The sequence below is a fragment of the Chinchilla lanigera genome, unplaced genomic scaffold (genome assembly GCF_000276665.1).
Source record: "Chinchilla lanigera isolate Chin_1 unplaced genomic scaffold, ChiLan1.0 scaffold00021, whole genome shotgun sequence".
Classification (NCBI taxonomy): domain Eukaryota; kingdom Metazoa; phylum Chordata; class Mammalia; order Rodentia; family Chinchillidae; genus Chinchilla; species Chinchilla lanigera.
In genome coordinates this window covers 18973747-18989748 of record NW_004955422.1, presented here as the reverse complement: position 1 = coordinate 18989748, position 16002 = coordinate 18973747, and the positions used below count along the sequence as shown (strand labels likewise).

At 51.7% G+C, this 16002-nt stretch overlaps 2 protein-coding genes and 1 non-coding gene across 6 annotated transcripts; 1 reads left to right on the top strand and 2 right to left on the bottom strand.

The window, feature by feature from the left end:
• Positions 1–18: 18 nt before the first annotated feature.
• Brms1 (breast cancer metastasis suppressor 1) lies at positions 19–7765 on the bottom strand. 4 transcript variants are annotated; one of them, XM_005384415.1, is made up of 12 exons: positions 7472–7765; positions 6946–7109; positions 3880–4040; positions 3722–3812; positions 3425–3552; positions 3195–3274; positions 3012–3108; positions 2400–2492; positions 1368–1432; positions 1114–1181; positions 871–910; positions 19–521 (listed from the first exon to the last, which is right to left on the bottom strand). In XM_005384415.1, exons 3-12 carry the CDS (start codon positions 4031–4033, stop codon positions 462–464), a joined length of 876 nt encoding a protein of 291 aa, XP_005384472.1. In that variant the 5' UTR covers positions 4034–4040; positions 6946–7109; positions 7472–7765; the 3' UTR covers positions 19–461. The 4 variants fall into 4 exon arrangements, with proteins under 4 accessions (XP_005384472.1, XP_005384470.1, XP_013369613.1 ...); XM_005384413.1 differs by lacking the exon at positions 6946–7109; XM_013514159.1 differs by lacking the exons at positions 6946–7109; positions 7472–7765 and adding an exon at positions 6072–6193.
• Positions 7766–7859: 94 nt separating this feature from the next.
• On the bottom strand, positions 7860–10204 carry B4gat1 (beta-1,4-glucuronyltransferase 1). Its single transcript, XM_005384408.2, has 2 exons — positions 8958–10204; positions 7860–8728 (listed from the first exon to the last, which is right to left on the bottom strand). The coding sequence occupies exons 1-2, from the start codon at positions 10011–10013 to the stop codon at positions 8537–8539; spliced, it is 1248 nt and encodes a 415-aa protein (XP_005384465.1). The 5' UTR covers positions 10014–10204; the 3' UTR covers positions 7860–8536.
• Positions 10205–10639: 435 nt separating this feature from the next.
• Trnas-gcu lies at positions 10640–10721 on the top strand. The gene has a single exon. It is a non-coding gene; the product is annotated as a tRNA-Ser (tRNA).
• The last annotated feature ends 5281 nt before the right edge of the window (positions 10722–16002 follow it).

Below are 16002 nucleotides of genomic sequence, written 5' to 3'. Positions count from 1 at the left end.
ACTTTGGTCATGCCGGAGTTCCAGAAAAGGTTTTAATTCCAGTTCTTGTGATCTGGGAGGCAGATACCAGGAATGGCCCTGAGAAAAGCTGGGGAGCCTGGCTACCACCTCCAGCGGCAGACAGGCCCTCTACATAGCATTTCTGGCTTAGAGTTCCTGTGCTGTAGGGCCCAGCTCCCGGGTTAGTGGCTGGGGTCCCCATATCTGAGGTCACCAGGAGGAATGTTGCTTTGGCTTAGGACAAGGCCCGTCTCCTTTGTCACTGACACTGAGGGGTGGGCTGGTTAAGGGATACAGACAGCAGTCTTGCTGGGGCCAGGTCAGCTCTAGAGCTACAGCTCTGCAGGCTGAGGAGGGATCCAGACGAGTGATGGCTGGAGGGGGCACCTGCAGCAGCAACGGAGAGCTAGCCGGGCTGCCCCCGGGCTGTGCCAATCGCCTTCTGCAGGAAAATTCGCATCCTAGGTGTGGGGCCAGCTGTTCCAAGGGACGCCCTGGCTGTGAACAGCAGGGTCATGGTCCTGGGGGTATGCAGGAAGAGAAGTCATCGAAAGTTAAACCAAGAAAGAGCCAGCCACTTCCTGACAGGGACCTAGGAAGTGCCTCACTGTGGGAGCCCTGATCCCTGGGGCTCAGCATTCCAGGCGGCTCTGACCCATCCTGGCTGGGGCTCCGTTTTCCCTCTACATCATCTAGCTCCATCAACCCAGAGCTTCCCCTTCCCAGCTGCTGCTCCCCAAACCTCTCCCTAAGTCGGGCCACTGATTGTTATGGTCCGTCTCTCTCTGGGCTCCTTCCCTGGAGGCCAGACGGGGGCGGGGATGGTAATGGCAAGGAGAGGGCAAAGCAGGAGGCCTCTGTGATTCTTACCATCTGCTTTTCTCTTCTGAGGGGACACTGCTGCCCTGGCCTGCGTAGTAAAAAAAAAAGCCCCCCGTGAGAGCCCAGCTTGGCAATCCCCCTCCCTGCTGCCGCTGATGGGTGGGGGATGCAGGAATTGGAGCTGCACTGAGCCGCAGGAGCATAGAGGCCCCTTCTAGGCAAAGCTCTGGGGTGCTTCTTGTCAGTCCCAGCCAGCCCCGTTATCCTCCCCACTTCTTCCATCAAACCTGCCCTGGAAAAAGGCCTCTGAGAAGTGGGCGTCCCAGGGTAGGGCACAGGGTACAGAGAAGCCACAGGCACTGGGGGAAGACAGAAAAGGCAGCCAATGCGACACACACTCCTTGCTCCAGCAGGAGGACCACACGCTGCTGCAATGCCAGGGCACCTGGGCTGAGGCAGGGGTGCTGAGGAGTGGGCAGGGAACGCCCCAGGCCTTCAGACACCAGGCTTGAAGTCCAGGAGGTGACGGGAGCAAGAGGACCCACCTTTTTGATAGCTGTCCAGTCCTCCAGGATGTCGATCTCCTGCAGCATGTACACAATATAAGGGCCTGTGACAGGGGTCAAGGAAGCAGAACAGCCACTGGAGGGGGCAGGTACTGGGCGCTCAGCCTGGCAAGCCAAGGTGGCACTTAGGAGAAGTGGCACAGAGACAGTGCTGAAAGCCCTAGTCCAACCGGGGGTCCACCTTCTACCTCTGGGCCTCTTGGCTCTCGGGAGGGCTCTCAGCCTATTTCAAGGAGCCCACAGAGGGCACCAATTCCCTTCCTGCGTTCTCCAGGACCTGCAGGGTCCTGCTGTCTGGCCTTCTGTCACTAACTGGTCCCTCATTGAGCCACATCCTCCCTCCACCTGAAGGCGGACTTTAGCCTCTTCCACCCTGAAAACCATCCTCCCCCACCCGAGGTCTCCACACCTTCACCCTATTGCTCCTTCAGTCACTGCCGCCCAGGTCCCCCCTCCTGGTCTCCATCAGCTCACCTCTGTGCTATGCTCTCGGAAGGGCTCAAGAGACAGGAAGCCATAGACTGAGGGGCTCCTCCTGAGGTGGGGCAGAAGCAGCAAGGGCCTCTGGGATGTGGGCACCTCAGGATAGGGCACAGGGAATAGAGAAGCCACAGACATTGGGGGAGACAGAAAAGGCAGCCTTTGGGATGACACTGAGCAGGCAGAGACAGCAGGAGCACTGAGAGGACAGGGAGTGGTAAAGCCCAGGGTAGGGAAGTCTGGGCCTTCCTGGAGCTGAGACTGGGGATGTGGAAGAAAAGCTAGGGGGTCCTCAAAGAGTGATCCCCACTTAGGAAGTTATGGGGAGTCATTACACTGAATTTTCTATTTTCCTAGGATCCACAAGTGTTCCTGACAGCTGGACTGGCTTGGATATAGTCATGTGACACCAAATGGCCATCAATGTGTGTTGTCCCACTCTGTCCTTCATGTTCCCTCCAAACCCCTCCTGAGGCTGCAGCCTGCCTTGACATCCTGGCCAGGGCCGTGCCACCTTGGGTGGAAGGATACCAGAAACGAGAGGCGCCTTCTTCCTCTTGCTTGGTGGCAGTGAGTCCCAGGTCCTGGAGCTGCCTCTGGCATGCAGTTTGTCATCCCACCACTCTGTGGCCCCAGACTCACAGTCAAGATCAGGGCACCAGCACACAGGCTGTTCCCGCCCGCGTGCCCTCTGCTCACCATGTGGGCCCCCTCCCCCTCCCCCAACCCCCTCACCACCACTCAGGCCAGTGGACTGACTCAATCCTGGGCTTGGGGCTGGACACCCCTTAGGACCGCCCAGGTCCCGGCTGAACAGCAGTCCCAGCACAGGGAAGAGGCTGCCACCCTCCTGTGAGCCTTGGTTTCTCCATTTGTTGAGCAGACAGTGAGACAGAATCAATTCCTGCCTCCCCAAGACCCCATATGAACACATATGCTCTGGGCATGGAGGGGACCATGGATATTGAATATGTGGGGGTGTCAGACGGAGATCCCCCCTTCTAGAAAGTGGTGGGCAGGTGACCATATGTGCTAGATCCTGGACTAGGCCCTTTCCAGGCCTCACTCAGTCCTCACAGGGACCCCAGGAAGCAGAGGCCCAGAGAAGGGTGGGTGCTGGCAGAGCTGGGCCCCTGCCCTCACCTGAACTGATGTCCAGGCTCTGGCGATCCTCCTCCAACCTCTGGATCCGCTCCTGCAGCTCACCCTGGAGCGTGTCATACAGCAGCAGCTTCTCACTCTGGAAGAGGCAAAGCTGCTTAGCCAGGAGCCGCCTGGGCCCTCAGCCTCGCCCGCCCCGCACAGGTTCCCGGGCGCTCAGCTCACCTCCAGGTGCTGCTTGGCTCCTTGCAGCTCACACTCGTACTTATTCCTAATCACGTCCAGACAGAAGCCCTTGTAGATTCCTGCAGAGAGAGACAGAGAGACGTGCCCTGCTTGGCTGGGGAGGGAGGGGGAGATATCCAGAGGACAGGGTGAGGCTGGCAGGGACAAAAGTGGAAGGGACTGGAGCTGTGGGTTCTGGGAGGGTAAGAGGGCACAGGACAGCCACAGACCTGCCACCTGGATGCGAATCTTGAGACTCCGCTGCAGTCCCCCAAGAGGCTCTGTATACTCAGGGGCTCTCTCAGCCCCCACTTCCTCCAGCCGCAAGCGCAGCTGACTCAGTCGCTCCCTGAACAACCTGGGAGGTGTGAGGTAGTCAGGCAACCCTGGGACCCCCATGGCTCTTGGGCAAACATTACCACGAGAGCCCCGAGTTTAGTACTCGTCACCCTGGGCATCAGTACCAGGCCTGCTGCCCCCTCACCCCAGCTGCCCGAAGACCCAGCCTGAGGTGTCCCCGTGCTCACTTCTCCTTAAGCTCTGAGAACTGCTTCTCCAGGTCTAGCATCTCACTGACACACTCACTGCGGCGCCGCTCGTAGTCCTCGTCATCCATCTCTGGGGAGAGAGACTGGTCAGGGCTGGCTCTGGAGCTGCGGGAGGCTTTGGGTGCGGGGGGGCTCACCTGAGCTCTCCTCTTCTGACTCAGTCTGGCTGCCGCTCCGTTCCTCCTCACTCTCTTCCTCTTCCCCATTCATCTCAGCAGCTGAGTCGCCCTCTGCTTCCATCTCTTCTGTGTCTGGTTTGCTTGGAGGTTGGATGGGCGGTTGGACGGGCATGTGGGCTCTGGGGAAGTGGGTGCAGCTGCTACTCACCTCCGCCCAGGCTCAGAGCAGGACCGCAGCCAGTCAGGAGTCAAAGGAAGCCTGACCCTCAGCGGGGTGTGTGGGGAGGGAGTCTGTGCGGAAGGTAACTGGCCTCACGTCAGTAGCATTTGCACCTCTCAAGGAAACCCCAGTACTGTGGAAATGCTCATCCCCTTGGATGTTGCTACTGATCCCAATTCTGGGAATACTGGCTGAAGGTACGATCCACTGATGGGGAGCGCCAAGGGCGGGTTTCCCAGTGGCAATGGAACTGGGCCTAAACTTCTGACTGGGGCTTTAAGGCCCTACACAGACCGGACTCTTTCACTCCATCTAACAGCCAGCTCTCCCACTCCCACCACCCTTCCTATGCCCAAGTGGCTTTTTTGAACCACAATGTCTCCTGTGCCTCTTCTCAGCACTCTGCGATCCTCTTGCCTTTTGCTGGGTGCTGGGGTCCCAGGGCCTCAGTCTCCCCTCACTCTGTCTTCTTTTGACAGGCACTGTCGTGTGAATATGTCTGATCTCCAGTACGAGTGTTCAGAGATGCGGCCTTTGAAAGCTGACTAGGTCTGCTCTCATGAATGGACTCAAACCACTATTATAAGACTGGGTTAGTATGGCAGTGGGTTCCTGATAAAAGATGAGTCTGGCCTTGTCCCTTTTCTCTCTTACCCTGTCACCTGCTGCCCTGGGGTAAGCAGCAAGAAGGCCTTTGAAGACATTTGGGCCTGAAGTTTTGGACTCCCTAGCCTCCAGAACTCTTTTAAGAAAGAAATCTCTATTCTTTATATACAGTATTACCTAGTCTGTTTTTTTTTTTTTTTGGTAAGTATGTGTGCGTGTGTGTGTGTATGTATGGTGTGGAAAGTTGAACCAAGGACCCCACACATGCTAAGCAAAGTTCTACCACTGAGCTACTCTCCCAGCTCTCAGGTATTGTTTTTGGTTTTGGTTTTTCAAGACAAGGTCTTGCTATGTATTTAGTTCAGTCTGGCCTTAAACTCACTATGTAGCCCAGGCTGGGTTTGAACATATAGTGATCCTCCTGATTCAGCCTCCTGAATGCTGGAATTACAGGCATGCAACTCCATATGCAGTTATTATAGCAATATGAAATAGACTAAAAAAGCAGGCTCCTGCCTAGAAGACTTTAGGTGTACTCAGGTATCCTCTATCATTAAGAAAAACACTTGGGTTCAATCCATCCCTAGCAGTACAAAAAAAAAGAAAGGAAGAAAGAAAAAAGGCAGAAATACTGAACTTCACCCATTCCACTTGATTGTTCTGTTGTCTACTTCACAGCTACACTTTTCCGGGTCTTTTGTACACTTGTTCCTTCTTTTACCTCCTACTCTTTGGATCTGTTTCTGTACCCCTTGGTCTTACTGAAACTGATCCTGTAATCAAAGACTTCCTTGTGGCTAATGTCACACTACCTTGGGGCTTCACACTGAGCTACACTTCCAGGCCTTATAAAAACTTTTTTATTTGGAGACTGGATCTTGCTAAGTTGCTAAATTGCCCAGGCTGGACTTGAACTTGCAGTCCTCCTGTGTCAGTGTCCCAGAGTGCTAGGATTACAAGTGTGTGCCGTTAAGCTTGGCTTCAGTGCTTATCTTAGTTGGCTTTTCAGCAACACTGAACACTCCTAAACATTCCTTCTTTCATTCATTCATCTGAGTACCTAATATACAGTAGGTACCATCAACTACCATGGTACAACTCTGACAGACTTTGAGGGGCTTACAAAGGGCTTACAAATTCTCAGAGGGCTTACAAATTCTGGCTGGGGAGGCAAAGAGACACTTACTATGCTATGAGGAGAATTTAGAAGTATATGGGAGGGGTTCCAACCAGGACCTGGCTGCAGCAGCCAGGGCTTCCAGAGGAAGATGAACCTGATGGAGGCCCTCAGTGAACTGAGGGTGGGAACATTCCTGGCAGAGTGAGCAGCAAACGCAAGGGCCCAGAAATGAGAGAAGAGAGGTTGGGGGCACAAGGGTCTGACCTTCAACAAGACCTGGGTGGCAGATTAGTCATCAGCATACAGCAAATGCTCTAAGCCGTCGGCTGGCATGGCCAGCAAGGCAGAATGTGGAGAGTGAGAAGGGATCCATGATGGAACTCCCAGAGTCAGCAAAAGGGCAGATTAGGAAACAAGGAAGGAAAAACCCAGTCACAGAGAAAGAGGATTTCAGAAGGAAGGAGTAGTGATAGCACCAAATGCTACCAAGGGACCACTATAAAGGAAGACTAAATAGTTCTCTTTGCAGATAATTTCTCTGCCATCTGGGGGCTATTTCACCGTTTGTCTGTCTCTCTCTTGTTGAGACAGGATCTCACTATAGTTTAGGCTGACCTTGAATTCCCAGTGATGCTCCTGCCTCAGCCTCCTGAGTGCCAACATCACTGCTGTTCTTCCAACTTCTCTGGCTACTGCTTTGCAGGCCTTCAGGATGGTGTGGACACCACTACCTCCAGGAAGCATTCTGTTTACATCTCCTACTGTCCATTCTCATGTGTATTCTACCAATGTGTGTGGCAGCCTTACTAGGGCAGGGGTTGCACAATGCTTCTTGTTCACCTAATGCACTACTGGCTCACTTGATGACTGAAAGGTCTGCAGATACAAATTACACAAAACAAACTTCCAGCGCAGGGACTGGCTTTTACTTCTTGACAGACCCAGGCGCCTGTAGTGGTGACCAACATTCTTCGACACCCATTCAAGTAGTGTGCTGCCCCTGGCCTATGGAGTTTAGCCACATCCTTGAATGATCTCACTAATGATCTGCGCCTCACCTGAAACCCACCCTCATTTTTTACTCTCAAATCTCAGTTCCCACCACTGGCAATACCTCCTCACTGTTAAGTGTATGCACCTTGTAAGACGCAGTGTTAAGGCCTGTCTCTTCCAGAAAGCATGCCTCTCTTGCAGGTGATTCTGATTCTGACTCTTACTTAGTCATAAACTTCATTAGTCACAACCTCTCTTTAACTCGGGTGCAAAAACAGGATAACGATTCCCGATCGAAGGTGGGAAAGACTGCATGATTTAAAGATGAAAAATCACACTGTAAGCGCTACGCACAGGCAATTTATCTCTCTAGACGGTAAGCTCCTCGAGGGCAGGCTTCCACGGAAGGCAGACCCCCTCCCCACAATTACAGAGGCCAACTTAGAGTTTCTGAGGCTCTCCGGGAGCCTCCCACCTCGCTCTACCCTCAGATACGCCGACGCGGGCTACAGAACACAGAACTGTTCCGCGGTCTGCTACGGCCCTGCAGCCCCGCGGCCCCGCGCGCATCACGCCGGTTAAGTCTCCGCTCCGGCTCGGTAGGAGATTGTGTTGGCTCCGACCGGTTGACCACAGAGTTCAACCCAGGCGGCAGGCGTGGCGATACGCACCGCGGGATCGGTGGCCTCGGGCCTCACGTCCAACTCCCTGAGAGGTGACTGAGTCCGCCAGTACTGGCCACCGCTACTGGGCTCCCGGAAGCTCTGTGCAGGTCCCTCTCCTCCGGGAGGCGGGGTCTATTGGCGGTTCCGGGTGCATCATCAAGGGGCGCCGACCGGGGAAGCTCACGATTGGCCAACCGAGGTAGAGGCATGCTGGGATACCGCGGGTCGGTCTCCATAGCAACCGGCCGACATTCATACGGGCCTTCAGTCGGCGGGGAAGACCCTGGTGATTTTTCGAGTTTACCGCGAGCGGCCCTTGGTCCTTGGCCACCTCCCCACAGCGCGGAAGGGGAAAACCCGGGGCCCCAGCTCAGGAGAGTACCAGAACCAGCTGTGGATGTGAACACTCGTTTATTTACACATTGTCATTCGAAGGCAAATAACCAACCCAGGCGATCGGAGGGTACAGATCTCAGATTGTCCCTCATAGAGCCTGCAGACCCTTCCCTCCTTCAGAGCGCCCGAGGATGGAGGCGTGGGAGAACCACGAAGTTCAGGTTTCAGTTCAAGAGTTAATAATTAAATTCTATGCTTTCATCTCGATTTCCTTCCAAAAGGTCCATTTCATTAAGTACTCAGACTTCTCAGCTCTGTCCCAGTCATACGTTTTGCTCTTACTACCCATTCACCCAGTATTGTTAATAACGATAATAATAACAATAATAATACTGTAATAATATTAATACTTCACATTTGTACGAAGCTTACAGAATGTTTTCACATACAGCATCTCATCTGAGCCTCCCAAAAGTTCTGTGAGGTAGGCATTCTCACCTCCCTTTTTACAGACAGGGTAACTGAGGCTCAGAGAGGTAATGGGATTTGCTCAAGGCCACACAGCTAGTTAGTGGTAAAGCCAGGACTTACTCCCAGCACCCCATATTTAAGTCCAGTGTTTCAACTCCACAGCTACCTCTGTAAAGTGGAGCGACATTTCTTACCCCAGTCAGGCCTGAGGTGTGGCCTGAGAAGCCAGAGGTTGAGACTTCTCAGACTAGGGAAGGGAAGGACTCAGCAGCGTCGGGGAGAGTTGGGGTACTTGGTCTTCAACTCCTGTTTGAACTGGCGGTAAAGGATCTTATTGTGTTGATTTTCAGCTTCCTTTTGGGGATGGAACTTCAAGGCTTCTTTGAAGCCCTTATGAACCAGGAAACCTTCATTCAGCACCTCAAAATCAAACCCTGCCACGTGCAGTTCACAGGCCTGTAGAGGGAGAGACAGGTCAGCAAAGTTTGATGACATTTCCAGGACCCAAACAACCATCTCTAAAGCCACACTCCAGCTTTCACATCTCTCTGAAGGCATCTTTGAACTTCCACCCAACCACTTCCCGAACTATGATCCCTCCTGCATCACTGCCTCTTTTCCATAGTCCCATCCCTGGTCCCATCCCTTCTTGCCCATTTCCCCTTTCCCTTTCCCTTTTAGGCACCTGGCTGATGCGATTGAAGCCGTACTGCCGAAAGCGCTCGTCAAAGCTAGGCACCTTGCCTCCAGCCACATAGAAAGGCTCCCAGGGGTCCTGCCAAGGAACCACGTAGGCAGGCCTCAGTAAGCTTTCTTCTGGCAGGTTGACCCAGCGGGAGTAGTTGGTGGGTGCCTGGCAGGGTGTGCAGAGCCCATAATAGAAGGGCCGCACCTCCCCCACCTGGTAGAGCTGCAGCAGCTCTGCCTTATTCATGGGCATGCGACGGGCTCGGCGGATCTCGAAAGCTGGCACCACTAGGGCTGTTCCCCCCCACTGGTTGCTCTGATCCAACATTTCCCGCAGTCCTCTCCATAGCCCCTCGCTGGGCACCATGTCCATATCGATCACCAGGGCATAGTTGGCCCCCTCTCGAGCCAGATTCCTCAACAGGTTGTTGGGGTAGGAGACGTTGGTGCCCAGTGCATAATTGATCCCGGGTTGGGCCACCTTGGCTAGCTTGTCAAAGACCTCTTGGCAGGAACGAAGCAGAGCAAACTCTCCCGGCTCCCGGGGGTCGGGCACTGCGGCCTCATAACGTGAGGGGCACACAAGGTGCATGGCAACCCTGGCGCGCATGTCGGGGCAGTGGCTGCTCAGCGCGTAGGCCAGCACTGTGGCCAGCTGCGCCTCCTCCTTGGTGGCTGCAAACACTGAGACGGACAGTGGGCCCTCCCAGCGCTCCAGCAGGCCCGATAGGTGCAGCAGGTTGTCCACGCTGGCGTGCGTGGCCAGGATCACATCACTGGGGTCCATGGTGGTCTTCAGGAGGCCTCGATAGACGCGGTAGTCGCCGCTAGAGTCTAGGACGCCTCCAGAGGCCAGCGCGGTGCGGAGCTGCGCCTTGACTTGGTCCACAGATCGCGGGGACGGCGGGAAGAACTCGAAATATTGGTCCTGCTCCTCCTGCCCGTGCAGTCCAGACAGCAGCGACAGGTAGAGCAGCTGGAGCATCGCCACCAGCATAAGTGCGGCCAGCAGCAGCTGGTAGAAGGCGCATCGGATGGCGTAGGACATCTGCATGGTTCCTGGGGCTCGGAGAGCACAGCAGGGACCACCAGGCTGCGCAGTAGGGACCACGGGGCCTTGGTGCCTACCCGCGTCTACCAGCGGCCGCAAGCCCGGATTTACCGCAGCCTGCCGAGCGCACCCGAGGCGCCCCGAAGCGAACCGAGCCCCGCGTACAGCCCCGCCCGCCGTCCTCCTGCGCCGTTCTCTGCGCGCTCGAGCTCGCCCTCTGCGAGAGAGGAGGAGCTACTGCACCCGCCGCGCGCTTTGCGAATGCGGATCCTGCCGTGGTCCTGCGGCTCCGTTGCCGCCGCCACTGCCACTGTGTCCGCGTGCTCTGGGACACGCACCTCTTCCTCACGGTTAGTGTGCAATTCCCTGTACCAAGCGCGTCCTGCAACCCCGGCGCTCACGCCAGGACTCAGAGGGGAAATTGTGTCCAGAAGCTCTGCTTCAGCTTAGTGAAGGATGGCTCGGCTCCCAGCAGAAGCGCGAAAGAAAACAAAACAGCTCCTTTCTTTTCATTGTTTTTTCCCCTCTCCTGAGTCCTACCAGGCCGGCGGAAAGGGGTGAGTGGTGGGAACCTGAAGGTTCGGAGACGATGAAAGATAAAGAAATGTGGAAAGCAAGAGTAGGCGTAGGACGAGGTGGCCGAGTGGTTAAGGCGATGGACTGCTAATCCATTGTGCTTTGCACGCGTGGGTTCGAATCCCATCCTCGTCGGTCCTGTTTTACAGGGGGGAGAGTTTCTTAATTTTCCACATCTGGACCATCCCGATGCAGCAAGCAAAAGAAAACTGAATTGGGCGTAAGAGTGGAATTCTGTCCAGATCGTTGCCCTCTTCCCTATTTGTGCACCACGCATCTCCCTCGTGTTCACTCTCCAGGTATGGGAACCTTCGCGGCAGAAACCAGATGGGTGTGGTTTTCTTTCTCCTTACAAAGAGGACCCAGGAGTCTGCCACTTATGACTGCCACTGGGATTTTGGCTAGTGGCAAGTTGGGGGGTTAGTATTATCATCCGCAAGAAATAGAGAAACCCCCTCTGGAGGCTTCCACCTGAGGTAGCAGTCTTTGAATTTGGCCTGCTGATTCCTCCTTCTCCCCAGCACCTTTCACAGGATGGAGAACTCCTAACCTTTCTCTCTCTCTGTCTCCGTCTCTTTGTCTTTCTGTCTCTCTGTCTGTCTCTGTCTCTGTCTCTGTCTCTCACTCTCTCTTTCTCTCTCTCTCTCTCTCTCTCTCTCTCTCTCTCTCTCTCTCTCACACACACACACACACACACACACACAAGCAGAACATTCCAACCCCAGCTATTATACACTGCAGGCACTTATGTGGTTGTGGATTAACTGATCTGGGTACTCTAGAAGTGAGAACTTGCACCCACGCTATGTTCTTGGCCACATCAGGGTGCCCCAGAGGGCTCAGCACTATGTGTGTGTATCTTGCTTGAAAAGGGGCATTGGGACTACTGAGAAGGGCCTCCAAGGCCAGGATAAGATGTCCACTACCCTGTTCTACAGGAAGCAGGTGGCAAGGTGGTTGAGTGGAAGATTAATCAGAAGATTTATATTTTACAGCTCAATACACTAACACCTACCTGCTCCCTGCCAGAGGCTGTATTAAGCACAGGAGCCCTATACATGCAGGTACTGTCCTTGAAGGTTTTCATTGGGGACAGGTGCTGGGTGAGAGAAGGAAGGCAAGTACAGGTCCCTTCAGCACAGGCCTTATAACCAAGCGGCCCAGAAGCCAGGTTTGGTGCCATGTAGGGTTGTTTATTTTTTTGCCTTGGTCATTGCATAAAAACAGTAAGTTGAAGCTGGGCCTATAAGCTCTGCACTCTGGGAGGCTGAGGCAGGAGGATTGCAAGTTCAAGCCCAGCCTGCAAAATTTAGCAGCTTACCTAGACCCTGCCTAACAAAGGGAGTGGGGATGTAGCTCAGTGCAAAAGCCCTGGCTTCAGTCCCCAAGGGAGCAACAACAAAACATTGAATCACATTAGTAATTTGGGTGAACCAGGACAGTTTATGTAAAATCCACATGTCCAATTCCCACTTGTGGTTCTGAGATCTGGCAGTGGCAGGCCTCCATTCTCACAGGATGAAGACTGGTCAGAGCACCAGAATGTCTTCTCTCTGCCAAAGGAAGTCTTATCTTATCATGCCCCTTCCCTTCTCTGGGTTCTCCAACTCTTTGAGCATTTCAGTTTGTCACAATACCCAATTACTACTTTAATTGCTAAGATTTACCTGGTCATCTGTCCCCACACCCCCTGTTAGGCACACAGCAGACATTAGTACACGTTTGTTGAATGAATATGTAAGATTCTTGTAAAGTAACCCCAAGGTGCCTAGTGTAAGGGGAGACTGTAAAGTGGTGACTAGGTCTCAGTGAGGTGACTCCATTAAGGGTAGCCATGTGGAAGGTCCAGACAGCAGCCAGAAGTTTGCTGCTGTGGCCAGACACCTGGCTGGGAGAGAGTACGGCTGTGGCAGAAGGGAATGTAGGTGATAGAAAGGGTCTGCTGGTGGCTTCACTGTTCATCACCCTCTGGCTCTCCCCAGGGATTACAGTTCAGGTTCTGGTTCTCCAGAGAACTAGAACCATGGGCGTGCGTGTGACACCCCGTGAGCGAATGAATTGGCTCATGTGATTGTTGGTGCTGCAAGTCGGAACTGTACAGAGCAGGCTAGCAGGCTGGAGACCAGGGGATAAGCTCAGGTCTGAGGGCTAAGTTTGAGGAACATCTAGAAGCAGAATTACCTCTTCTTCAAGGCATTCCACCGATGGGACGAGGCCCATTCACTTTATAGAAAATAATAAGAAACATGTATTTGGTCCCTGTTCCTGGTTCCTAACACAGAGCTAGCTCCTAAGTCCTTTGGAATTTCCTGAGCATAGATGCATCTTTTGTTCTAATGAGCAGCTCTGGGTGGGTTCCTGAGTGGCGCAGAGGGAAACTGGTTGCCAAAGAAACCAACCCTGTGATTAGAGCTTTGGAGCTTTTAGTCCCCTCCCCATCTCCAGAGGAGTGGGTGAAGGGAAGTGGTTCGCTCATGGGCAATAATGCGGTCACTCACGCTTACATAATGAAGCCTCCGTAAAAACCCTGAAGGATAAGGATCAGAGAGTGTTGGGAAAAACAGACCAAACATGGGAAAAACGGAACTGAAAAGGTTTAGGAGGCAGTTTATTCCACCAATGGGCTTCCGACTAGGGTCTCTCTTGAAGAATCAGAGCCCCTCCTGGTGGGGTTTCAGGGCTTTTAAAGGGAGAATGACCTGGGCATGGTGGCTCACGCCTGTAATCCCAGCACTCGGGAGGCTGAGGCAGGAGGATCACTGTGAGTTCGAGGCCAGCCTCGGCTACAAAGTGCATTCAAAGCCAGCCTGAAGTGCATAGTGAAGCCCTGTCTCAAGAAAAAGGGGAGAGTGAGCGGGGAAGTACATGGGCAGATTTAGAGCATATGATTGGAGGGTTGGGTGACATGGATTGCTGAAGTTTACATATCTCAGTTACATTACAAGGCCATTAGTTAAACAGGCATGAGTTACAGAAAGGAAGACATGTCCTGTTATATTTGCGGCTATATTTGAAGTTACACTGCAAGGTCACCAGCTACAAAGGCAGCAAAGATAGGGGTTTTCATGAAGGGAGAAGCGTTGTTATCGGGCCTGCTGGACATGTCCACTTGGCCTTGGCAGGCGTCCTGGGCAGGCTTTTATTTAAAATTTTAATTTTCTCCCTCAAGAGCTTCCAGATAGCTAGCACCTGAACATGTAGAAGTGCCAGGGGATGGTTTGCCCCAAGAGGATAGGAAAACTCTGTGCCCCTTCCCCATACCTTGTCCTGGGCATCTCTTCCACGTGGCTGTACCCTCTGTCATGTTCTTTATAATGAATGGATACATGTGTTTCCCTGAGTTTTGAAAGGTGTTCTGACAAATTCATTGAACCTGACTAGGGAGCTGGTGCGAACCCTGATTGATATCTGGTCAACCAGAGCACAGGTGATAATCTACTACTTGGGGCTGGCACCCGAAATGGGAGCCAGCTTACGGGAGTGGCTCCTCCACCTGTGGTCTGTCACCTCCTCCAGGGAGATGTCAGAACCGAATTGAAGAGTTCTTTATAAATTCTGGAAACTAAACCCTTATCAGTGATAAGATTTTAGAGTATTTCCTTCCATTCTGTTGTTTTTTTCACTTTCTTGATAGTGTCATTTGAAGCATGTTTCAGATTTTGATGACTTTCTAATTTATCTGTATTTTTTTCTATTGTTGCTCATGGTTCTGGTGTTGGACCTCGTCACATACTTTTTGTGCATTCATGGAAGTGATCCTGTATTTCCCCGTTATTCTGTTATGGTGTTTACCTCGGTTGATTTTTGTAGATTGAATCACCTTACCTTTCTAGAGTAAATTCACTTGTCGTGGTGTTTAAGCTTCTGTGCTGAACCTATATGCTGCTGAGTTGGGATTGCTAGTATTTTGTTGACGTTTTTACATTGGTTGATTGAGTGTGCTGGAGTTCTAACTTAGGGCCTCTCTGATGCTAGTGCTTTAAGAATATATTCTTTCTTTTTCTTTTCTTTTCTTTTGGTTTTTCTCCTGTACCGGGAATCAAACTCACGACCTTGCGCTTGCCAGGCAGGCACTGTGCCACTGAGCTAAATCCCCAGCCCAAGAATATATTCTTTAGTTTCTTCACATTTGTGAATTTTCCAGTTTTTCTTTTATTAATGACTTCTGGTTTCACTCATTATCAGAGAAGACACTGTATGACTTCAGTTTTTTACCTGCCAGACTCAAGTCATTGTGTGGTGACTCCAATGTCTTTGCTCCCTCAGAGACAGTTTCTGATAACTTCTTTTGGGAATGGGGCATACTTTCTGGTTTCTATCCATGCTTCATATATTTTTGTTGAAAACTGGACATTTTCAATATTAACAGGTAACTCTGGAAATCAAATTCATACCTCTCCCCAGGGTCTCTTTTATTGTTTGTATAAGCTATAGATACTTGCTTAGAAACTTTTAAAACTTACAGCTGTAAATGGGTCATGCTAAAGCCTGCCTATAATCCCAGCACTCAGGAGGCTGTGGCATGAGGATTGCCATGAGTTCGAGGCCAGCCTGGATTATGTAGTGAGCTCAAGGCTAGCCTGAACCACATAATGAGATCCTGTCTCAAAACAAACAAACAAACAAAGAAAACTATAGCTGTAAACTCTGTTGTCATATGTGGTCTCTGAAGTCTGTTTCTTTAGCTGGTGGTCAGCCAGTGTTTTGACAGATTTCCTTGAACATCTAGAACTAAAAAAAAGGAAGGTTAAAAAAGAATGGAAAGAAAAGTTCTTCCAGCCTTTGCAGGTTTCTCTCTGTTGGAGTTCTCCTTCAACATCTAGCTTAGCTGTTTACAGCTCTGCCTTAGCCCTCGCTTCCCACTTGTGTGGTCCTAAAGATCAAAAAACTAGGGCTGGGGATATATAGCTCAGTGGCACAAGTGCCTGCCTAGCAAGTGCAAGGTCCTGAGTTCAATTCCCAGTACCAAACAAACAAACAAACAAAAAACCCCAGAAAACTTAGGGTCTTCTCAGGTCTCTTCTGAACGTGCATCTTGCCATGCATTCATATGACTTTTTATTAGTAGTATATGTTGGTGGTACATAGTAGATACATTCATCATAGGAAATTTATCTAATCTTTATTTTATTTCTCCCTCTCCTTTCCTACCTTCCCTCTCCCTCCATCCCTGGATTTCCTTCCCATCTGCAAAAGGTCTATTTCTGTTTTCTATCATTTATTTTGTTTTTATTTTTTAATTTTTTTATTTTAAAGAGTAAAAGAAGGATAACATAATAATAGGAGGGGCTTACCAAATTACAGACAAAGTGGTAGGAAATTATCAATGGTTATTGTTTTACATATTGTTGTCTATAAGATAGTTTCTCAGGAAAGCAAATAGACAAATGATAGTGAGTTACAGACAAAAGAGGTA